Source organism: Melanostigma gelatinosum (assembly GCF_949748355.1).
Source record: "Melanostigma gelatinosum genome assembly, chromosome: 10".
Lineage (NCBI taxonomy): Eukaryota > Metazoa > Chordata > Actinopteri > Perciformes > Zoarcidae > Melanostigma > Melanostigma gelatinosum.
This window is the reverse complement of record NC_136643.1, coordinates 1,057,945-1,083,609: the sequence shown is the minus strand read 5'-3', so window position 1 is coordinate 1,083,609 and position 25,665 is coordinate 1,057,945. Positions and strand designations below refer to the sequence as shown.

General features: G+C 45.9%; 1 protein-coding gene across 1 annotated transcript; it reads right to left on the bottom strand.

Moving 5' to 3' along the window:
• Window positions 1–75: 75 nt before the first annotated feature.
• tmprss3a (transmembrane serine protease 3a) lies at window positions 76–25,665 on the bottom strand (the record flags this gene model as incomplete). The annotated part of the gene is made up of 14 exons (XM_079276581.1): window positions 76–120; window positions 756–908; window positions 3,650–3,792; window positions 3,915–4,010; window positions 6,109–6,278; window positions 10,136–10,301; window positions 12,638–12,684; window positions 13,124–13,243; window positions 16,618–16,741; window positions 20,678–20,794; window positions 23,130–23,243; window positions 24,006–24,231; window positions 25,451–25,497; window positions 25,641–25,665. The coding sequence occupies 14 exons, from the start codon at window positions 25,663–25,665 to the stop codon at window positions 76–78; spliced, it is 1,593 nt and encodes a 530-aa protein (XP_079132707.1).

The window sequence follows — 25,665 nt, the reverse complement described above, 5'->3', positions numbered from 1 at the left end:
CTGCTGTGATGGTTTGTCGTTTTCTCTTTTTGTCAAATGTGGAAACGTCCAAGTCCTGAGCAGCGACTCGGTGCTTCAGTTGTCTGTGCTCAGCGCTGGAGAACCGCGAGCCTCTTCTCTCTGAAAGACAAGGCAGAGGTCAACAGTCACGTAGACGCGGTGCCTTGTATTCAGTGAGCACACTACGATGGCCGGTGGATGAATCCGGCTTCAGGCAGACGTGTGACGTCATCGTGCACAAAGCACTCTCGCTCTGGAGCGTTTTAAATGCAGAACATGTTCAGCAGAACATTCTACTGTAACAATCCAACACTTCAGCAGAGCTCAGTGTGACGGTCAGAGCGGAGTCGGGTTAGGACCGCTGACCCACAACACACAACCTACGCTGCTGGTCAGCATCTTACTGACTGGTACCATGGCAGCATGGGTCGAAGTTCAGCATGGTGGTAAAGCGTTATGTCAAATATTCAAAATCAATATTAAATCAGGCAGAACACTGCAGACCAGTCTAAGATGTAATCGTGAAACCAGCCCTAGGACCCTGAGACTGAAGCCACTAAACATAACTGACATTATTGTGTCATCTACACCTGTGACTCGTCAACACTGGAACTACGCTGCAGTCGTAATGGGTTGACACGGTTACACGTCTACAGTGTTCTTCAGTATCCCAGCATGCTGAGCATGTGGTGTGTCTGGGTCAGTCGTATGTTCTGTTGGGTGCTGAAACAGGACACAGCTGGTCGTGCACTGACCTCCAGCTGTTGGCGGATCCAGCTGAGCGACCGTGTGATGCGCGTGTAGACGCCCGGCTTGTTCCTCATAGCACAGCCGCTTCCCCAGCTGGTCGCACCAACCAGCTTCCAGACAGACGAGTCCTCACAGGCCAGAGGACCTCCGCTGTCCCCCTGAAGAGCGAGCGTGCACACGCACACACATACGCACACACACACACCAGCAATGTGTCACAGCTTCATAAAGCGGAGGGAGTACATCGTTACACTTCCTGTTGTCATCATGGAACATTTGTGTGAACTTTTGGGAGTATTTTAAAATCAGTCATTTTATTTCAATGAAGTTTTTTTGTAGTTTATATTTCTAGTTTACTTTATGGTGACATTGCGTTTCCTAACAGTTCCTCTGAGAGGAAGAGAAGAGCTGTAGATGAGTTGCTTCTACAAGAGATGAAATGATGAAATGAACTCTGATCTTCAGTGTGAGGCAGACGGTGCAGCTCAACATAATATGGAAAAGTTGTTTGTCTGTATGCTTATAGATTATATGTAACTACAATTCAGCAACTATTGAGAGTATCACCTCCAATAATTAATAAATAGGAACATTTCCAGCCATTGCTCAAAGAAAATTCTGCTTATAAAATCTATATCATTTCTTCCTTAAAAACTCAAAAAGAGCGTTTCCTCCATACGTCTCGCCTCAGAACTCCGCCTCTTTTTGCCTAAAATTGTTACCAAGTAAGGTTCATTCATTGTTCTTGTACAACACAAGCGCAGTCTGTCGTCACATTCTGCTGAATAAGAAACAAGAAACAACGATATAATATGATGGAGGGAGGAGGATGAACTGAGGACAGAAGCTGCTCTGAGGTCTGATGGTTCAGCAGCTGATACTTCTGTCTGTCTCCAGACAGCAGCAGGTGAACAGGGAGCGGCGGGTGCGCAGGGAGCGGCGGGTGCGGCAGGTGAACAGGGAGCGGCGGGTGCGCAGGGTGCGGCGGGTGAACAGGGAGCGGCGGGTGAACAGGGAGCGGCGGGTGAACAGGGTGCGGCGGGTGAACGGGGTGCGGCGGGTGAACGGGGAGCGGCGGGTGAACAGGGTGCGGCGGGTGAACGGGGTGCGGCGGGTGAACAGGGTGCGGCGGGTGAACGGGGTGCGGCGGGTGAACAGGGTGCTGCGGGTGAACGGGGTGCGGCGGGTGAACAGGGTGCGGCGGGTGAACGGGGTGCGGCGGGTGAACAGGGAGCGGCGGGTGAACAGGGTGCTGCGGGTGAACAGGGTGCTGCGGGTGAACGGGGTGCGGCGGGTGAACAGGGTGCAGCGGGTGAACAGGGTGCAGCTGGTGGGTTGTGTCTGTTAATATCCCTTTAGCTCTCTGCAGGCTCCTCTCCTCACCAACATCACTGATGCTCAGCAGATGGTACCGGTGATGGTTTGATCTCCCGCTGTAGAGCCCTCCTGTGCTGGGCTGTGCACATCCTATGCTAGTTTGTAATGTTGCAGTCAGAAGGCTTTCTATTGCTCCTCTCTAAAAGTGAACAAGAACCTGGAACTTTGCCTTCTGAGGTTTCCTGAAGAGAAGCTGCAGCTTGTGATCTTTCTGCAGCAGGATGGAGATGTGTGAGGACCATGTCCGGTTGTTTGTGATGCTGGTTTCCAGGAACTCAAAGCTGTTCACTTGCTCCACCTCAGCTCCGGCTCATGTAGACGGGGATGTGTGTCTTCACCTCCTCTTTTCTAAAGCCACTCGGCTCCTCGCTTTCCCTGACGTTGAGCAGTAGCTTGTTTTCTGCGCTGCACTCTGAAGGTTGTTGATCTCGTCTCCAGATGAAGTCCCGTTGTTGTTTGTGTCTTCTGCAGACTTCACAGCAGAGTTCTCTTCATGTTTGGGGTAGCAGTCGTGGGTGTTTGGTGTGAACAGCAGGAGGCTGAGCTCACAGCTCTGGGGGGCTCCGGTGTTCAACACTAGAGCGGAGGAGGTGCTGGGGTCTCTGTGAGGACGTCTCATGACCACTTCCAGAACAATGATCAATAAATGACAGGACGTGTAGATGAACTACCATCACCGTTCATGCTGTTGGTTCTCAGTGAGCAGAAAGTCATTGGGCCTAAATGTATTTGTTCACTTCATATTTGTGTTTTTTCTTTTATTCTTTAAAGCTGTATACATCACAAGAATGTTGCCCTCTTGCTCATTCTACAGCAGAACTTAAAGTCTTCTTGTTACACTGCAGTCAAACATACGAGCACTAATACTGAGGACACCGAGGAGCTGTGTGTCTTACAGCTCTTCTCCTCAGAAAACAGCAAGAGAGTGAAGCTGGATAGCTGCACAGATGAACAAAGCTTTCACATTCACACATTCATTTCTCACTTCTGACACCAATGTCTACTTTACCAAATGCAAATGATTCCCATCATTCACCTGTAAAGTTATTCAGGAGATCAAGTCGTTGTCTCTTTTGTTTGGTGCCAAGACAAGAAGTCTCATAAAGAGACCCGAACCCATCAGCTACCAAAGGGATTTGGATCTTGCAGATCAAGTATCGAGTGCCCTCTTGAAATATGTAATTTGATCGTATTTACAATAACACTCCATCAGTTTGACAGATGAAGATTAGCGCTCTATAGGAATACTCCTGTGGCTGTTGCAGGACTCATAAATCCGTCCAATAATTGAATTCTGCCCGGATAATATTCTTGGATGGGTAGGTCAGTTAGGCCAGTAAACCCATCATCAGGTCATAGAGACCTGGTTCTGTTCTTCCAGATGAAGCACTTTCACTGTTGTCTGGTTTGAATGTTTCCAGTTTAGAGAAGCAGGTCTGTGGGGGTCACAGCAGCCAGCGCCTCTTCTCATCCTGAAACCTTCACAGTGAAGGGATCGGTGCTGACAGGAGACCATCTGTACCTGACAGGAGTCAGTGCCTCCCTCGAGGTGTCCTGCACAGATCATCCAGGAGGAGATGGAGCCGTGGTAAACCTCTGGCTGGTTGCAGGTCTTAGTGGAGAGGAGCGGCACCACGGCCGAGCGCAGAACCACACTGGTCTCTCCTGGAAGCAGCATGTCAGAGAGGGCACGATCACAGGTGGTATTACATTACACCCAATTGAGAATGTAGTACGCAGCTGAAATCACAGACTAGAAATCATCTGTTTGCCATGTTCACACTCACCTTCATCCTTCGTTGCTCCCCATCCAGAGATCCAGCACATGGTGCCCTCCTCAAAGTCCTCCCCATAGTTAGGCAGGCAGACGGGCTCCACTAAGCCTGCAGAAGAGAACTTCAATAACCCACCTTTGCATGTGTCACTACATCCAGATCCAGTTTTCAGGTGGTGGCTGCTGTAGTTTGGACTGAAACGACACAGCGGTCACACCAACAGAACGGCTGAACGGTGAAGACGTGAAGGAGGTGAGGACTGACGGCTGAGAGCTGGGACATGAGACCGATACACATAATGACACTCACTGCCAGAAAGCAAGAAACCTGATAGAGGGAGGAGAGCAGTCGCCTCACAGGACTGAGAGGTGAGACAAGAATCTGTACTTTCTCTTTAAAACGAGTTAAAGCTGCACATGCAGCACTCTGTGCAGCACTCTATGCAGCACTCTATGCAGCACTCTATGCAGCACTCTATGCAGCACTCTATGCAAGCACTCTATGCAGCACTCTGTGCAGCACTCTGTGCAGCACTCTGTGCAGCACTCTATGCAAGCACTCTATGCAGCACTCTATGCAGCACTCTATGCAGCACTCTATGCAGCACTCTATGCAAGCACTCTATGCAGCACTCTGTGCAGCACTCTATGCAAGCACTCTGTGCAGCACTCTATGCAGCACTCTATGCAGCACTCTATGCAGCACTCTATGCAAGCACTCTGTGCAGCACTCTATGCAGCACTCTGTGCAAGCACTCTGTGCAGCACTCTGTGCAAGCACTCTATGCAAGCACTCTATGCAAGCACTCTATGCAAGCACTCTGTGCAGCACTCTGTGCAGCACTCTATGCAAGCACTCTATGCAAGCACTCTATGCAGCACTCTATGCAGCACTCTATGCAAGCACTCTATGCAAGCACTCTATGCAGCACTCTGTGCAGCACTCTATGCAAGCACTCTATGCAAGCACTCTATGCAGCACTCTATGCAAGCACTCTATGCAGCACTCTATGCAAGCACTCTATGCAGCACTCTATGCAAGCACTCTATGCAGCACTCTATGCAGCACTCTATGCAGCACTCTATGCAAGCACTCTATGCAAGCACTCTATGCAAGCACTCTATGCAAGCACTCTATGCAGCACTCTATGCAAGCACTCTATGCAGCACTCTATGCAGCACTCTATGCAAGCACTCTATGCAAGCACTCTATGCAAGCACTCTATGCAGCACTCTATGCAGCACTCTATGCAAGCACTCTATGCAAGCACTCTATGCAAGCACTCTATGCAGCACTCTATGCAAGCACTCTATGCAGCACTCTATGCAAGCACTCTATGCAAGCACTCTATGCAGCACTCTATGCAGCACTCTATGCAAGCACTCTATGCAAGCACTCTATGCAGCACTCTATGCAAGCACTCTATGCAAGCACTCTATGCAAGCACTCTATGCAAGCACTCTATGCAGCACTCTATGCAAGCACTCTATGAAGCACTCTATGCAAGCACTCTATGCAAGCACTCTATGCAAGCACTCTGTGCAGCACTCTGTGCAGCACTCTATGCAAGCACTCTATGCAAGCACTCTATGCAGCACTCTATGCAGCACTCTATGCAAGCACTCTATGCAAGCACTCTATGCAAGCACTCTATGCAGCACTCTATGCAAGCACTCTATGCAAGCACTCTATGCAGCACTCTATGCAAGCACTCTATGCAGCACTCTATGCAAGCACTCTATGCAGCACTCTATGCAAGCATAGCTGGGTTTCCAACCAGACAAAGCAACAATTTGTTTTGAAGAAGTTCATAATGCCAGTTCATGAAGCTTTTGATGTTTCGTCAAACAGGGTGCCCCCTGCCATCAGACTCACTCATTCACACACCGTAGGCTCAGCTACGGGAGCAGTTTGGGGTTAAGTGTGTTGCTCAAGGACACATCGACATGTGACCAGCGGTGCCGGGGATCGAACCGCAGATCCTCCGATCGAAGGACTGAATCCTCCACATCTCCACTCAGCCACAGTCGCTCACTTTGGGCTAAAGGCCTCAGATCCTTCCAGTCTGGGGACTAGACTGAATCTTTTGGTCTTTTCTGAGTGTGTTGAAATTTCTGAGATGCATCTCGGTGTTTGGACAAAGAGCAGCATGTTAATGAGAAAGAGGGCGAGTATTCAGCAAGGTCTTGAAAGAGAACACCAATACCGTTGAAAGCCAGTGACATGGCCAGTTTCATCAGCGCAATGTCGTAGTCCAGTCCTTTGGGCCTGTAGCGAGTGTGGTATATGATCTGCTCCACAGCCAGAGACTGAGCCCCGTGGACCGGTTGCTCCGTCAGCCCCACGTGGACCACCCACATAGAGGGGTCTGCAAACCTGATGACAGACAGTGGAAGATATGGGAAGCACAATACTCATGCAGTATATGAGAGAGGCAGAGTTAAATAACATGTGGTTTTCATTCATGGCTCTTCTCCTAAATACCAGCCAATCCCAACTTCACACACAAGTCACATGTTCAGTCAACAAATAGCTTGTTTATTGGACAGAGTTTGGGAGTCACCCTGCCAGGTTGAAGGAGTTAGTGGGGCCCAATCTGATCTAAGTTCTTACTTCTTTGTTATGTCTGCTCTCTGCTTTGTAGCAGCTGCATGTAGTGCAGCACACTTCCATGTTATAAGAGGATATCATTGCCTCCTAAATGATGCTACAGGCTCCTTGCTTAGAGTTTCCTCTTTAGACCTTTTCACAAAGCTGCTGAGACACTTTTACTGAGGAACTGAGAGAACTCGTCAGGACTGGTGTCTACAGGCGAGCGCGAGCACTACTCCTTCAAGACCTGTTTGAGAGGAGAACTGTGGCGGAAAAACTGCAGGCGAAGCAGTACATGAAGCTTCTGTACCAGCTGAACACCAGACAGGTTAGCTAGCTGCATGACGTCATGCTAATAACTTAGTTAGCTTTTTAAAACAACGGGGACGGACAGTTAGGGAGTGAGGGATGAGGAGGTAAGGAGACATGAGAACACCAGGGTAGGGAGTGAGGGATGAGGAGGTAAGGAGACATGAGAACACCAGGGTAGGGAGTGAGGGATGAGGAGGTAAGGAGACATGAGAACACCAGGGTAGGGAGTGAGGGCTGAGGAGGTAAGGAAACATGAGAACACCAGGGTAGGGAGTGAGGGATGAGGAGGTAAGGAGACATGAGAACACCAGGGTAGGGAGTGAGGGATGAGGAGGTAAGGAAACATGAGAACACCAGGGTAGGGAGTGAGGGATGAGGAGGTAAGGAAACATGAGAACACCAGGGTAGGGAGTGAGGGATGAGGAGGTTAGGAAACATGAGAACACCAGGGTAGGGAGTGAGGGATGAGGAGGTTAGGAAACATGAGAACACCAGGGTAGGGAGTGAGGGATGAGGAGGTAAGGAAACATGAGAACACCAGGGTAGGGAGTGAGGGATGAGGAGGTAAGGAGACATGAGAACACCAGGGTAGGGAGTGAGGGATGAGGAGGTTAGGAAACATGAGAACACCAGGGTAGGGAGTGAGGGATGAGGAGGTAAGGAAACATGAGAACACCAGGGTAGGGAGTGAGGGATGAGGAGGTAAGGAAACATGAGAACACCAGGGTAGGGAGTGAGGGATGAGGAGGTAAGGAAACATGAGAACACCAGGACACACATGAGAACTCTGTCAAGCTACATATGAGACAAAGTGAACATCTTTTCTTCTACATAGCTGTCCTCAGTCTCATCTGCTTAACTTGGTCATGGAGGCATCAACATGTAATAGAGATGTTAAATTAACAGTGAAACTCATCATAGCTTAATTTAACATCAGTATTCATAATTACACTTCATGTTTACTTCTCCTGATCTTTACCTCCTATAACAAGGTCCATAGGACATCTCAATAAATGAACATGTTATATTATATTATGATATATTTGATATATATATATATATTTGATATATATGTGTGTGTATGTTTTAAATTATACTGAATATTATTATTTGACATACATTATGATATTATACTGAATTGCCTGTGAGGGAGACTAAAATAAGATGTCCTGACGTGTTTGTCAAAGTGTTATTTTCTAATCTGAGCGCAGTGTCAGGGCAGGTGGCACCTTGCATGGTAGCCCTGTCATCAGTGTACCCCTGACCAGCTGGGGTTCAACACCCCACTGTGCAATTGGGTCCTGGACTTCCTTAGTGAGAGGCCACAAGCGGTACGTGTCGGCAACAACACCTCACGCAGCATCACGCTGAGCACTGGGGCCCCACAAGGCTGTGTGCTCAGCCCCCTGCTCTTCACCTTGCTGACTCACGACTGCGAACCTACATACAGCACCAATCACATGGTGAAGTTCGCAGACGACACCACTCTGGTTGGTCTCATCACCAAGAACAATGAGACCAACTATAGGAAGGAGGTCAACCTTCTGACCACGTGGTGCAGCGACAACAATCTCCTGCTGAATGTCACCAAAACTAAGGAGATTGTTGTTGACTTCAGGAGAGGCCACACTGTACACCCGCCACTGACCATCGATGGTGCTGCTGTGGAGCAAGTAGAAAGCACCAAATTCCTGGGGTGCACATCAGTGACGACCTCTCCTGGGCCACCAACTGCGCATCACTGGCAAAGAGAGCCCAGCGGCGCCTCTACTTCCTCCGCAAGCTGAAGAGAGTAAAAGCCCCCACATCAGTGCTGAAATCATTTTACAGGGGCACCATTGAAAGCATCCTGTCTAGCTGCATCACTGTGTGGGGCGGTAGCTGCACCCAACAGCAGAAAAGCACTACAACGCATTGTAAAGACAGCCGGAAAGATCATCGGTGCCCCACTCCCCTCGTCACAGGAAACATACACCACCCGCCTCACCCGGAAAGCCATTCAAATCGCAAGCGACCCAAGTCACCCTGCACATAGTCTGTTCAGCCTCCTACCCTCTGGAAGAAGGTACAGGAGCCTCCGCTGCCGCACCACCAGACTAAAGAACAGCTTCACCCACCAACTCTCTCCCCTCACTCCCCCCAATCATATCCTCCAGCCTGACGGGAAGCTGAAGCTGACCCCCCCCCCCACCCAGGAATACTCTCAGGACTAACCCCCCCCCCCCCCCTACCTTAAAAAACAACAACAAAAAAAAACAAACTCTCAGGACTTTGAATTGAATGAACTGTCTTAGCACCAGCTCACTTTATTATCTTATATTAATTGCCCCTACAATATTAATTATTATATTAATTGCCCACTTTTCCCGTTTTTATGTGTATTGAACGTTTAATCGTAGTACAGTATATGTTTTAACTAGGATATCTGTCTTTACCTAGCCTAGGAAGTGTTTTATGTGTCGTGCTTGCACTTTTATGTTCCACCGTGGGAGAGTGGGAAACGTAATTTGATTCCTTATATGTCCTGACATGCAAGAAATTGACAATAAAAGCTACTTTGACTTTGACTTTGACTAGTGTATGAATGGGTGTGAATGATGACATGTAGAGTTAAAGAGCTTTGAGTGGTCGGAAGACTAGAGGGATCCAAAATGAATCAGCCGCTATCAAAATATGCTTTTAAAGATTCATGATGTTATACGTTTCCAAAAGGCTGTTGCGACAAGGCTCTGTACCGAAGTAGTTCTTAGGAGTTACCTTTGATTGAACTGCAGGATCTTTTTTTAGGGGAGGATTCACTGTAATCTTTTTTATCCGAAAAACAAAGGAGGCGAAAGTAACCCTTTCAATCCCAAGTAGTGTCGGTAGGTTTCTTCTCAGGCTGCATAAAATCCTACCAACCCCCACCAATGCTCCAAATGAAGCTTCATTGCTTTGAGTGCACACTAGTGAGGGAAGATGACTCAGATGAGCACATCAACACATCACATTATCAGTTCATCTCATCTAAAGTCTGACAGCTGCACAGTCAGAAGACGCTGTTGAGAGAGATTTTAGGAGGAAAATCTAATTGAAAATGCAAAAGTGGGAAAATCGATTTGGAAAAATCGCCCAGACGTGAATTCCTTTTTACTTAAATGTCGTTTTCAGATTAACTCATTTTGACAGAGAAGACAGCCATGCTTTGCTCTGTTAATCGTACCATGTGGAACTTTACCAACCAGTTTGTGAAAAGTATCTTTGCCTTATTACACACCTCTTCTTCTCTTCTGGATGCTTGCACAGTATACCATGTCATGTGTAGATTGATTGAGGTGTGAGCGACTCACCCATACACACAGTGTGCTGCGGTGAGGACCCAGCGCGATGTTATGATGGAGCCTCCACACCGGTGTTCACTGCTGAAGTGGAGGCTGACCTGCCAGGGGAACTGACCCGGCTTGGAGATGTTACCTCCAACGATGCGAGTGTTGTACTGGGGTCTGGAACCGCACTCTGAGGACAGATGCATGGGGGTCATAGGTAAGCGTGTGCACCTCTAAAGCGTGATGCAAACACAGTGCTCATTGACATGCACTGGGTTGATACCCTGTGCTGGAGGGCTCAGCCTGGCCTTTATGAACCTGTCATGGGCTCCTACGCTTCACTGAATAGTTGCTGTGGGTCACTTGCCTTGGTACTACAGTGGTAGCACTCAGGGCCACTGCAGGTTAAAAAATAATAAAACGACGAAACGAGCCGAAAGAGGGTTTAATATTCAAAGGGAAGCTCAGAAGTTCCGAGATTAATTAAAGTCTTCAATCGACAAGATTTAAAAAAAATATTCTCTGAGTTTAAAGCGGTAAATTTAGAGGAAAAAACTCTTGAATTTACGAGACAGAAACTCATATCAGTTGTTGTCCTCTGAATAGACCAACTTCCCGGCAATGTCTCTTTAAAGTCCCTATGCTTCTGATAATATGGTGATTGTGGGTATTTCCCTATTTCTAAATCTGATTGCAAAGTATAATTTGATTAGGTCATGCACTGCAGACTGAATACTATATTACTATATTAAAGAGCTGCTAACAAGATGTTTTCCTGTCTGATATGATATGATATGATGTATGGTATATGATATATGATGTATGATATGATATAAGGTATGATATGATTTTTATGATGTATGATATGCCATGATATGATATGTTTTATATGATAATATGATGTATATGATATGAAATGATGTATGATATGATATCTTCAGTGAGGACAGCTGTGTTCCATCAAGCACCAGGGTGAGTTATAACAACGACAAACCCTGGTTTACAGCAGAGCTCAGACAGCTAAGGCTGCACAAGGATCAGGCCTTTAGGAGTGGGAACAAGGTCTTGAATAAAGAGTCAAAGTACAGGTTCAGCAAGGCGGTGAGAGACGCTAAACGACTGTACTCTGAGAAACTGCAACACCAGCTCTCAGCAAGTGACTCTGCTTCTGTCTGGAGAGACCTCAGACAGATCACAGGACTTAGTGACCACAGGCCCGTCGCCCTGACCTCTGTGGTCATGAAGTCTTTTGAGCGCCTTGTCCTGTCCCATCTAAAAACCCTCACTGATCCACTCCTGGACCCCCTGCAGTTACAGAGCCAACAGATCTGTAGATGATGCAGTCAACATGGCCCATCACTTCATCCTCCAGCATCTGGACTCCCCAGGAACCTACACCAGGATCCTGTTTGTGGACTTCAGCTCTGCCTTCAACACCATCATCCCGTCTCTGCTGCATGACAAGCTCTCCCAGCTGCAGGTGCCCGACTCCACCTGCAAGTGGATCACAGACTTCCTGTCTGACAGGAAGCAGCACGTGAAGCTCGGAAAGCACGTCTCAGCCTCCAGGACCATCAGCACCGGTTCCCCCAAGGCTGCGTTATTTCCCCTCTTCTCTTCTCCCCGTACACCAACAGCTGCACCTCCAGTCACCAGTCCGTCAAGCTCCTGATGTTCGCGGATGACACCACCCTCATTGGACTCATCTCTGGTGGGGATGAGTCCGCCTACAGATGGGAGACTGACCATCTGGTGACCTGGTGCGGTCTGAACAACCTGGAGCTCAACGCTCGAAAGACAGTGGAGATGGTTGTGGATTTCAGGAAGAACGTAGTCCCACCAGCCTCTATCTCCCTGTGTGACACCCTCTATCTCCCTGTGTGACACCCCCCATCACCCTGTGTGGCTCCCCCGTCGACGTGGTGGAGTCCTTCCTCTTCCTGGGCTCCATCATATCCCAGGAGCTGAACATCAGCTCCATCACCAAGAAGGCTCAGCAGAGGATGTACTTCCTGAGGCAGCTGAAGAAGTTCAACCTGCCAAAGACAATGATGGTGCATTTCTACACAGCCATCATTGAGTCCATCCTCTGCTCCTCCATCACGGTCTGGTACGCTGCAGCCACAGACAAGGACAAGGACAGACTGCAGCGCATCATTCGCTCTGCTGAGAAGGTGATCGGCTGCAATCTGCCGTCCCTCCAGGACTTGTTCACTTTAAGAACCCTGAAGCGAGCAAGAAGGATTGTATCTGACCCCTCTCACCCTGGACACCCTGGACCTCCCGTCATGTCAAATTCCTTGTATGTAAACATGGCAATAAACGGTTCTGATTCTGATGATGTATGGTGTGATATGATGTATATTTGATGTGACTTATATGATATATTATGTATGATATGATATTATGAATGATATGATGTAAGATATATGATGTATGATATGAGGTATGATATAATATGATGTATGTGATATGTGACGAGTCATGACTGAAACAAGGTTCACTCAGCCTTCAGTATGTTCTCACCCAGACACTTCACAGTGGTCACCTTCCCAGAGCTGCATTGAGTCTCACTGTGGAGGTCAAATCACAGTAAAAAGAGAATGTCAACTTTATGCATGCATGCTCTTTGATCTCTGCCAAACCAAGGCGTCATTCCTCAATTATTGTCTCTTGTAAACAGAAAGAAATGCTGTTTGAAAATAGTGTGTTCATTATTTATTTATTAGAGGTTTATACAACATTCGGTAGCTTCCCAGTAGTGTTCCATATAATAGTTGTAACAGTTGTAATAAGACAACAATAAATCATCTTCATCATACTGAGACCAACCAGAACAAAATGCCTTCAGATACGCTGCCGGGTGTGGAAACTATAACGAGTGTTAATAATGTACACCTTAGGTCTTTGTCCTCTTGGTGATTAGAACATAATTATTCATCAAATTTGAAATACACAGTAACGTTAGCACTGTTAGTTTTCCATTCTTTCAAATGGGGATGTGCTTTCTACCTGAGGGCTGTGGCATTCTGGAGCTTAATGATCTGTGACTGTCTCAGGTTGATGGACACCAGGTTGAATTGAAGGTCCTGTTCAATGGAGGTCAGAGAGACGAAGAACGACTCCACGTACCTGACGGACACACAGCAACACAGACAGAATGTACAGCTGATGACATTATAAGCTGATCACAGTGTGATTCAAATGTTCAGATTGTACTGAGAGACATTACTGAACCTCCGAAAGATGTTCTACTTATGTACTGTGATTTTTATATGACATGAACTCAAAATCTATTGCTAATGCGTATGCCAGTGCAAAGGAGAAGGGTCTTTCTGAAGTCTTGCAGGACACACGACACCAGCTTTACCTCAGGATACGATACGCCTACTTCACCAGCCGACATGCCCCACGAGTAACGTCTGGCGCCTAAAACCAACCAGGTACTTATATCGTCAGCTATATGCATTACCTTCTGTTCCCATGTTGCAGGTGACGCAGGTGAGGGGAGGAATCCTCCATCCAGCTCCTTAAAAATGGAAGTTAGTTGCTTGGCCCTTGAGCAGAAGCATTAGTAGGCCGGGGTTTACCTCAAGAGGCAGCAGAGGCAGTCTAAAATGCCAGAGCCCCCTCTACCAGGACTCTTTACATGTGAAAGGTATTTGAGCACTGCTGTGCTAAACAGGGTAATAACCCATTTCACTGCAATATCAGTGTTATTCTGTGCTTCCTGCACAGCCTATGGCAGAAGGGTCTTTCGCCTTCAACACTGGGAAGTCACCAGGCAGTCATGTTCTGGCCAATCGGTTTATGCAGGCTGTGCCTCAGTTACACACTCGTAACCACTCTCTGACTCCTTCTTCTGAACTTGTTACAGTGTTGGATGCTATGTCGAGGGCCCCATTAGAGCCTCTCCAAGACGTGGGACTAAAATGTGTATCGCTAAAAACTAGATTTAGCAGGTCTGTGCATCAGTCTTGACTAAACCGGACAGTGGAGGCTATCGTCTTGGGTTACTCCGTCACAGGACAGGTACCCCCAGAGGGCCTGAGAGATCACTTCACTAGGGGTGTGGTCACTTCCTGGGGACTGTTACAAGATGTCACAGCGGAGAATGTATGTGTTGCTGCCTCTTAGGCTACCCCACGTACATTTGTGAGGTATATAACCTTGAAATGGGGGCAACTGTGACTCAGTGGAAGAGCAGGGTCGTCCTTTAACAGAGGATCGGCAGTTCGATCCCCGGTAGTCCATGTCGATGTGACACTTAACCCCAAATTGCTCCCGCAGGCTGTTCCTGTGGTGTATGAATGATTAGTGAGTCCTGATGGGCAGGTGGCACCTTGCATGGTAGCCCTGTCATCAGCGTATGAATGGGTGAATGATGACATGTCGTGTTAAAGAGCTTTGAGTGGTTCGAAGACTAGAAAAGAGAAATCCAAGTACAGTCCTTTACCATTTGAAATGACAGAGTCTTCAGAAGCTCATTCAGTTTTGAATACTGCCAGACGTTAGTTGCTATGTTTTATATTGTTAGCAGTGGTGGGCCGTCAGGGCCAGAAAGTCCTTCTCTGCTGGCCTAAACAGAATCACAAAGTTATATCTATTGTATAATTTAATCATATTTCATAAATACACTACATGTATTGTAATCATTTTTCCCATTATCTTATGTTCTCATTGCACAGCTCCTGTCTTCCTCAGTTGCTCTGCTTCCAGTGCAGCTTGTTTTAAGTAGAGCTTTTATCCAATCAGATCTCACCTCTGTCTCTAGGTAGAACAGAGCCAGAGGCTGCAGACTCTCAAGTGCATCCATGTGCACTTTAAGTGAATGGGGACGATGTTGTTGATTGTCATCGTGTTCAACCAATCAGATCTTTAGTTTGACATGTTGGGCGTATTCTTTGACGTGTCAGAGCATTCGCGGTGGTCTACAAGTACGTCAGCGTTAACGTGCGCTGTGATTGGTCAGTGGGCTAGTGTGACTGCAGCTAGCAGAAGTTAGTATTAGTAGTAAGAGTTCAAGTTGAAAGATATGTAAGAAGTTATGACATTGATGTGACATTTTTAACGTTTTGCTTGGTGTAGCTTTGTTTTTTTAACACTCAATGGCTGAAGGAGGAGAAACGGATTTGGTGCGGAGTTACAGGCAATGCCTTTCTGGAGAAGAACATTTCAGGAAAAACTAGACATGGTAAGAAAGGGTCGGCCAACCCCACAGCTAGCAGCCCTGACCCAGCCAGGAAAAGGATTCGTATGAACGGTATTCCTGCTGACAGCGTTTGAGAAGCATTACACATTTTATGGCTAAGAATGTGTTTTATTTGAGACTGAGCGTCTTGGTGTTTGGAGCTATGCTACGCTAACCTGAGGTGGCTAACCAAGGCAGCAACACGACAGGACACTCACAAGCTACGGTGCGGTAGAGAACCTTTGGAGAGACTGGAGTGGAACTACAACTCAACCAACACGTTCACAGGAGAACTCTGGCTGGAACTGAACCGCACCGATGTTCTGTACAACCGCGTCATTAAACTCTTCATCAACAAAGAAAGGAGGATGGACTTTGTGTTTAAGTGAACAGCAGCTTTGGTGAGTGAACTGCTTTGTATTTTACATCTGCAGTAGCGTTACTACTGTGTTAGTTTGTCTATGGTGTTGTTTCTATGATATGGTTAATATTGTTCCCTCTGATGTGAATCATATTTGAATGGCCCGTGCTCTTCAAATTACCATATTCACCAAACACCGGGTTCATGTGATAAATTCCAGCCTGGTCTCATTGGCAGCGCGTGAAATAGTCACAAAAGGCAAAAACACGAATTGTCCTTTTATTTTGCTCAGTACAAAAACAAGGCCAATGCAGAGTCCATTAGTCAAACAAGCACAGGACCTTCAACCACCAGGTGTTTGACGCTGTATGTCCCTAAGAGTTGTTTTGAGGTGATGCATTCATGAAGGTTTTCCTAAGACTAACTATTGGGTTTTGTTTGCCAAACCTGACGTTCAAATTGTAGTGCAATGTCGTCCCAACTTGACTATTTCATGAACAGCTGGGAGACTGTTATATTCCTGCAAATTGGCATTTTAATGATGTGGGGTCATATTATTATTACATTTTCTTTGCATATTTTTTGGTCTTTGTCTCTCTGCACGTTTTTTCTTCCTCTTCGCTGGCATTTGCAAATATAAATGAAGGGGCCACCTGCTCAACAAGATCTGATCTAAGGCACAGCCTTAGGGAGCAATTTGGGTTCAGTATCTTGCCCAAAGACACTTTGACATGCGGCTATACAATAATTGTTGAGATATGTGGCTGTGGACAGATGTGTTGGACCATCATACGGCCATCTGAACAGTGCATGACAAATCAAGACAACAAGCTAAACAAAAAGGGGGTTAGATGCACATGAATTATAAATGACACCATAACATGCATATAGAGCTGAGAAAGTGTGAAGACAAGAGGGGAAAAGAACACAAGGGATTTGAGCCACAGTCAAAACCTGGAGTATCCCAGCTGCTTGCAGGCAGAGATCCCCAGCCAGTTGTTCCAGCCTTCTGAACACACGGTCCTCCATGCTCCCCCTCTCTGGACCTGCAGGACCGAGCTCCTCCCACTTAGACGCACTGACACACAGACAAGTAAGTAAGTCAAATGTATTTATAAAGCTCTTTTTACAGACACAAGTCACAAAGTGACCGTAGGCCCAATCATTTAAACACAGTCTTCTTCAACAAGTGTTTGCTCAGTTGTTGTGGAAATGACTCATTTGCATCACGTGACCTTAGTAAGAACCCTTTGGTCATATGATAACACGACACGTTATCATTCCAACTTGCTATACTGATGCTCACAACTCGACACACACTGAGGACCTCTGGTGTCACTTTGTAACGTCGCTTCTAACTCCTGTATGATGTTCCACTGCGGTCGTCGTAAACACATGGTTTCATTTGTAAATTCAAACAAAAGCACTTAGTTTGCTTTAGCCAGAACATCATGGCCGGGTAAGTCAAATGTACATGTTACATATCTTGAAAACAACAACAGCTACATCAGAATGTTGTTTGTTGACTTCAGCTCAGCATTCAACACAATCTCCTCCATGAAACTGATAAACTCAGCACTCAGGGCAACTATATTATATCCCCAATCCATTGTCAGGTTTATAGTTAGCTCAGGTTTATAGTTAGGGCTGGTTCAGGTTTATAGGTAGGGCTGGTTCAGGTTTATAGTTGGGCTGGTTCAGGTTTATAGTTTGGGCTGGTTCAGGTTTATAGGTTCATAGTTAGAACTGGTTCAGGTTCATAGTTAGGACTGGTTCAGGTTCATAGTTAGGACTGGTTCAGGTTCATAGTTAGGGCTGGTTCAGGTTTATAGTTAGGGCTGGCTCAGGTTTATAGTTAGAGCTGGTTCAGGTTTATAGTTATGGCTGGTTCAGGTTCATAGTTAGGACTGGTTCAGGTTCATAGTTAGGACTGGTTCAGGTTTATAGTTAGGGCTGGTTCAGGTTTATAGTTATGGCTGGCTCAGGTTTATAGTTAGAGCTGGTTCAGATTTATAGTTAGGGCTGGCTCAGGTTTATAGTTAGTACTGGCTCAGGTTTATAGTTAGAGCTGGTTCAGATTTATAGTTAGGGCTGGCTCAGGTTTATAGTTAGGGCTTGCTCAGGTTTATAGTTAGGGCTTGCTCAGGTTTATAGTTAGGGCTGGTTCAGGTTTATAGTTAGGGCTTGCTCAGGTTTATAGTTAGGGCTGGTTCAGGTTTATAGTTAGGGCTGGTTCAGGTTTATAGTTAGGGCTGGCTCAGGTTTATAGTTGGGGCTGGTTCAGGTTTATAGTTAGGGCTGGTTCAGGTTTATAGTTAGGGCTTGCTCAGGTTTATAGTTAGGGCTTGCTCAGGTTTATAGTTAGGGCTGGCTCAGGTTTATAGTTAGGGCTGGCTCAGGTTTATAGTTAGGGCTGGCTCAGGTTTATAGTTAGGGCTGGCTCAGGTTTATAGTTAGAGCTGGTTCAGGTTTATAGTTAGGGCTGGTTCAGGTTTATAGGTAGGGCTGGTTCAGGTTTATATTTAGGGCTGGCTCAGGTTTATAGTTGGGGCTGGTTCAGGTTTTTAGTTAGGGCTTGCTCAGGTTTATAGTTAGGGCTGGCTCAGGTTTATAGTTAGAGCTGGCTCAGGTTTATAGTTAGGGATGGTTCAGGTTTATAGTTAGGGCTGGCTCAGGTTTATAGTTGGGGCTGGTTCAGGTTTTTAGTTAGGGCTTGCTCAGGTTTATAGTTAGGGCTGGCTCAGGTTTATAGTTAGAGCTGGCTCAGGTTTATAGTTAGAGCTGGTTCAGGTTCATAGTTAGGGCTGGTTCAGGTTTATAGTTAGGGCTGGCTCAGGTTTATTGTTAGGACTGGCTCAGGTTTATAGTTAGGGCTGGTTCAGGTTTTTAGTTAGGGCTTGCTCAGGTTTATAGTTAGGGCTGGCTCAGGTTTATAGTTAGAGCTGGCTCAGGTTTATAGTTAGAGCTGGTTCAGGTTCATAGTTAGGGCTGGTTCAGGTTTATAGTTAGGGCTGGCTCAGGTTTATTGTTAGGACTGGCTCAGGTTTATAGTTAGGGCTGGTTCGGGTTTATAGTTAGGGCTGGTTCAGGTTTATAGTTAGGACTGGTTCAGGTTTATAGTTAGGGATGGTTCAGGTTTATAGTTAGGGCTGGCTCAGGTTTATAGGTAGGGCTGGTTCAGGTTTTTAGTTAGGGCTGGCTCAGGTTTATAGTTAGGGCTGGTTCAGGTTTATAGTTAGAGCTGACTCAGGTTTATAGTTAGGGCTGGTTCAGGTTTATAGTTAGAACTGGTTCAGGTTTATAGTTAGGGCTGGCTCAGGTTTATAGTTAGGGCTGGCTCAGGTTTATAGTTAGGGCTGGCTCAGGTTTTTAGTTAGGGCTGGCTCAGGTTTATAGTTAGGGCTGGTTCAGGTTTTTAGTTAGGGCTGGTTCAGGTTTTTAGTTAGGGCTGGCTCAGGTTTATAGTTAGGGCTGGCTCAGGTTTATAGTTAGAGCTGGTTCAGGTTCATAGTTAGGGCTGGTTCAGGTTTATAGTTAGGGCTGGTTCAGGTTTATAGTTAGGGCTGGCTCAGGTTTATAGTTAGGGCTGGCTCAGGTTTATAGTTAGAGCTGGTTCAGGTTCATAGTTAGGGCTGGTTCAGGTTTATAGTTAGGGCTGGCTCAGGTTTATAGTTAGGGCTGGCTCAGGTTTATAGTTAGGGCTGGCTCAGGTTTATAGTTAGGACTGGCTCAGGTTTATAGTTAGGACTGGCTCAGGTTTATAGTTAGGGCTGGTTCTGGTTTATAGTTAGGGCTGGCTCAGGTTTATAGTTAGGGCTGGTTCGGGTTCATAGTTAGGGCTGGTTCGGGTTTATAGTTAGGACTGGTTCAGGTTTATAGTTAGGGATGGTTCAGGTTTATAGTTAGGGCTGGCTCAGGTTTATAGGTAGGGCTGGTTCAGGTTTTTAGTTAGGGCTGGCTCAGGTTTATAGTTAGGGCTGGCTCAGGTTTATAGTTAGAGCTGGTTCAGGTTCATAGTTAGGGCTGGTTCAGGTTTATAGTTAGGGCTGGCTCAGGTTTATAGTTAGGGCTGGTTCAGGTTTATAGTTAGGACTGGTTCAGGTTTATAGTTAGGGATGGTTCAGGTTTATAGTTCGGACTGGTTCAGGTTCATAGTTAGGGCTGGCTCAGGTCTATAGTTAGGGCTGGTTCAGGTTTATAGTTAGGGCTGGTTCAGGTTTATAGTTAGGGCTGGTTCAGGTTTATAGTTAGGGCTGGTTCAGGTTTATAGTTAGGGCTGGTTCAGGTTTATAGTTAGGGCTGGTTCAGGTTTATAGTTAGGACTGGTTCAGGTTTATAGTTAGGGCTGGTTCAGGTTTATAGTTAGGGCTGGTTCAGGTTTATAGTTAGGGCTGGTTCAGGTTTATAGTTAGGGCTGGTTCAGGTTTATAGTTAGGGCTGGTTCAGGTTTATAGTTAGGGCTGGCTCAGGTTTATAGTTAGGGCTGGTTCAGGTTTATAGTTAGGACTGGTTCAGGTTTATAGTTAGGGATGGTTCAGGTTTATAGTTAGGACTGGTTCAGGTTTATAGTTAGGACTGGTTCAGGTTCATAGTTAGGGCTGGCTCAGGTTTATAGTTAGGGCTGGCTCAGGTTTATAGTTAGGGCTGGCTCAGGTTTATCGTTAGGACTGGCTCAGGTTTGCCTAGGATACACTGAGCTCCTCTCCTCTCTCTCCTTCTGTATGAAGGTCATTTTTTCCAGCGTGAAGAAATGAAGATGATGTGGTTGCACTGGCACTAGTAGGATGATGGTGGAACACATTGTTGAAATGCTGCACATTTCATTTAGACTAGACTTGATACTGATACGTGTGCTGATGACATTATTTGTTATTTGTAGTGTCATTCGTTAAAGATGCTATTTTAGATTAGTTTTCATGTTTCTATGTTTTTGAGGTATATACTGTATATGTATATTCAGCTGACTCAATGGCTGACTGATCTTACTATGTACGTGTGTTCATGTGTGTCTCACCACAGCCGAGCTCGTCCTCTCCATTGTCACAGTCCACCTCTCCATCACACTGAGCCGAGGGCCTGATGCATTTAGAGGAAGAGCCACAACGAAACTTCCCCACACAGCTCAGACCCACTGTAGACACACACGCACACACACACACACACACACACACACACACACACACACACACACACACACTTAATGATAAATTACTGATGGTGTTTTCCGATATGCAGAAGTTCTGTTTCAGAAGCAATGGATGACATTCGAGCATGACTCCTGAGGGCCTGAGGGGCAGGGTAGTGGCTGGAATCTACATTCCACTGCTCTCAACACTAAAGACTTTTTTCGTTGGCTTTTACCATGGACTATGTATATCCTACATTTGAAATGTGTATTCTCTTGCACATGTAATGCATTTGTAATTATTACTACATGTAGAATGTAATAATTAGGGGCCGGAATGTAGGAGCCAGGTATGGCCTGTGCCATTTTGTACACCCTTTTGTGTCACTTCTGATAATTGAGTCACGTGGCGTTGGAGAAAGCAGTGGGGATATCAGCTGTTCAGTAGTTAGTTGGATGAATGGAAGGAGGGGGGGTGAGGGAGGGAGTCTTATTTTTTGTTGACCGCTATTCACACTACTCACACTACACACACTACTCACACTACTCACACTATTCACACTCCTCACACTATTCACACTACTCACACTACTCACACTACACACACTACTCACACTATTCACACTACTCACACTACTCACACTACACACACTACACACACTACTCACACTATTCACACTACTCACACTACTCACACTACTCACACTATTCACACTACACACACTACACACACTACTCACACTATTCACACTACTCACACTACTCACACTATTCACACTACTCACACTACAAACACTACTCACACTACTCACACTATTCACACTATTCACACTACTCACACTATTAACACTACTCACACTACACACACTACTCACACTATTCACACTACTCACACTATTCACACTATTCACACTACTCACACTATTCACACTATTCACACTATTCACACTATTCACACTACTCACACTACACACACTACTCACACTATTCACACTACTCACACTATTCACACTATTCACACTACTCACACTATTCACACTACTCACACTATTCACACTACTCACACTATTCACACTATTCACACTATTCACACTACTCACACTACTCACACTACACACACTACACACACTATTCACACTATTCACACTACTCACACTATTCACACTACTCACACTACACACACTATTCACACTACTCACACTATTCACACTACTCACACTACTCACACTATTCACACTACTCACACTATTCACACTATTCACACTACTCACACTACTCACACTATTCACACTATTCACACTACTCACACTATTCACACTACTCACACTACACACACTATTCACACTACTCACACTATTCACACTATTCACACTATTCACACTACTCACACTATTCACACTACTCACACTATTCACACTACTCACACTATTCACACTATTCACACTACTCACACTACTCACACTACTCACACTATTCACACTATTCACACTACTCACACTATTCACACTACTCACACTATTCACACTACTCACACTATTCACACTACTCACACTACTCACACTATTCACACTACTCACACTATTCACACTACACACACTATTCACACTACTCACACTATTCACACTACTCACACTACTCACACTACACACACTACTCACACTATTCACACTACTCACACTATTCACACTACTCACACTACACACACTATTCACACTACTCACACTATTCACACTACACACACTACACACACTATTCACACTACTATTGTCATCGTTTGATGCTGCTGACCACCTTTGCCCAACAAGGACAAAGCGAGTTTGTTTGAACACTCATCACTGTTATCCAGCACCAAAGTTTGTTCGTTGTCCACAAAATAAACTCACAAAACTCAGCCACTGGATCAGCGTGAATCATTTACTGCCAGGTCAGTCTCCCCTACTTAGCCTCTCGGTGACTCATTTTAAGTTGCTGATAGTCACCTAAGGTGAAGGCAGGACCAATGAGGGACAGGTGAAGCTAATCAGGGCAGACAAGGCAGCAACATCACCAAAACACCCCAAACATGACACATAAAGGTGAACTATGTAATAAGAAAGGAAACTGACGAATCAAACACCCAAGACCATGACATTTACGACCACATGATGACTTTCTTCATATTAGGGCTATTTCTGTTCACATGACATATCTGACCATCAAATGAAAGCTGGAAGTGAGACAATGTGTCAGTGACTGCACTCTGTGGGAGGGGCCTGCTGATTGATGGAGCAAAGGCAGTCCATGTCTCAGTGGCTCCATTAAAGCCAAATGGACAAAGTCCCCACAGCACTGAGCTCCTTACCTCCAAAGCCAAGGCCAAGAGCGAGAGCGAACACCACGATGAGGCACGAAGCGATGAGCAGCTCCAAGCGGTGGGCCAACAGTCGGCTCCTCCAGCTTTCCTCCAAGTCATCCTCTATTGAGACAAAATCCTCTATGACCATATACACTGTTTGGATAGATACAATATGAGCTGCCGACAGCTCAAACATCAAGAAGAGCTAGGACAGCGTCAGAGAAAAGCTTTCATGATGTGAGACTTCTATAATTCATAAACAAAATCTATGAAATTTGCTCTCATCACAATTTAAGCCATGAAACAATGGGCACCACCACATCAATACTCTGTTATCCTTTGAAGAGGACAAAATGCTCTCATGTAGTTATTTGGCACAAGCAGAGTTCATATTGTCCTTACCAACATGATTCTAGAGCTATGTGCTATATGAGCTATATGTGTGGTGTAAATGCAACCTGAACATCTGTTATAACCTCATATATCACATGCCGGTTCACTGACAGCATGTCTGCTCGCAGCCTCTGGTCCTTCGGGGGAGGTTGTTTTAAGGATTTGTACAGAAACTGCAGTGTTGACCTCTGAACACAGCTGAACTACCTGTAAACCTCTTCATTCGTGATCAGAGTCATAAAAGCTCAACTAAAACACAGAGTTGTATTTAAGATAAGGAAACAACGTTTCTCCAAGGAACCAAGAGCTAAAGCCGAGAACATATCAGTCAATCTGGGACAGACGCAGCACGATTCACCTCGTCAACAGTGGGTCCCTTACCTGGTCTCATATTTCAAGCAGATCCCACTGTAACTCCAGCTGTATGCGGTTATCTCTATCTCCATTGTTTCATGCTGTACCTTAACTCAAGAACATCACAGGCCTCACCGTTGATGAATGGCTGCACCTTGGTGATTGGCATGGTGGGGCTCAGTGCAGCTGGAGGTCGGGGCTCTTCAGGTTTGGTGGAATGGTTCTCCGATTGGGCAAAGCTGCCTCTGGGGCTGACGTTCAGTGTTTTGGGGGTCTCAACAGTGGGGAGGTCTTCCTCCGTCACCGAAACCACCTCAATCCTGGAGGGGTTCGGTTGTTGGGGTGTCTCTGTCTTAAGTTCCTAGATGGCAGCAAACGAGAGGGAAATGGTCCATATGACGGATTGATTGAATAAAAGGCCTCGACAGAGCGCTGTGATAGCAGACACGGTATCGCTGCCACGACCACGAGCCCACAGCAAGAAGCTGCTCTCCTGCCTTCTCTGCTTCCTCTTTCCTCCTCATTTTCTCTCTCCCAGATACACGCACACGCACACGCAGACGCACGCACGCACACGCACGCACGCACACACACACACACACACACGCACACGTTTACTTTACCTTACATTCATTTATAACCACCTTTTGTCTATCGAGAGCCCTGACCTTAACCCAAAAGGTTTGAGCCGTCCCCGATGAACTGGTCTTTACTCTGAAATGTGATAGCTTAAGAACACACACACACACCCAGGGGCCCAAGGGTCAGGTCCCCTGGCCCTCACCTACAAAAGTCCACTCAAAGAGACATGCACCAACTAGGATGAGACTCAAAAGTACCACAAAGAAAGATAAAACACCTACACATAGAGTACTGCAGGAATGAGCTCTAAAACCTAGAACTGAGTCAGCACTTCTGCACTTCCGGTTCCCTTGGCTAAAGGTTGATGAGCTTCTTTCTGTGTTTTGGTTAGATGCCTGAAATAAGGTCTGTGGTTAAAGCAAGTTAAAGAGCTTGTAAGGTTTTGTGCTACGGTATAGAACAGGTCAGTAAATACACCTCTGGTGAATGTAGAAGTGTGCCGTGTCTTAGAAAAGGCGGTTGCTTTCAGGTGGCTTGTTGAGATTCCGTCATCCTGCAGCACTCTATTGTCGTCAGTCTTAGCAATGTGTGATGTCATATGTCAGTGTTTGTTCTATTTTGTTAATACATATGTGTTCTATTGTGCCTTCACAGCACGAACAAGAGCACAGAAAACAATGCATGAACCGTCCAGGGCTGTTACATGGTAGAACTCTGTCACTGTCGGTAACCACATCTCCCACTGTGGGCTTTGAGTGATCCATCTATCATGGTTGCATTTAGGGCTGTAACGTATGACTACTCTCATTATTCATTAACCTCACCAATATGAATCAATTAATAATTCAGCCTATGAAATGAGAGAAAATAATGGAAAATAAACATCAGAAGGAGAAACCAACTGTCCAGAACCCCCAAATATCCAATCAATTCACAAGGACATGAAACAAAGACCGTTATGTCTCCTGAGAGCACTAATGTCTCCGTTGTCCACTTACTGTTGTGGGAGTCGATGTGTGAGGAAGAGCGGTGTTGGCAGCAGGATCTGCAAAACAAGAGGAGAACCGGTGGGATAAGTGGAGATGACATTGATAGAGGAAAGAGAAAATGGAAGAATAATACATGACATAAGGAATCCTCAGGAAAAAGGCTAGTTGAGTTCTGTTAACCAAGTTGTATCCAACGTACTGATCTCCACCAAGCCTTTCGTCAT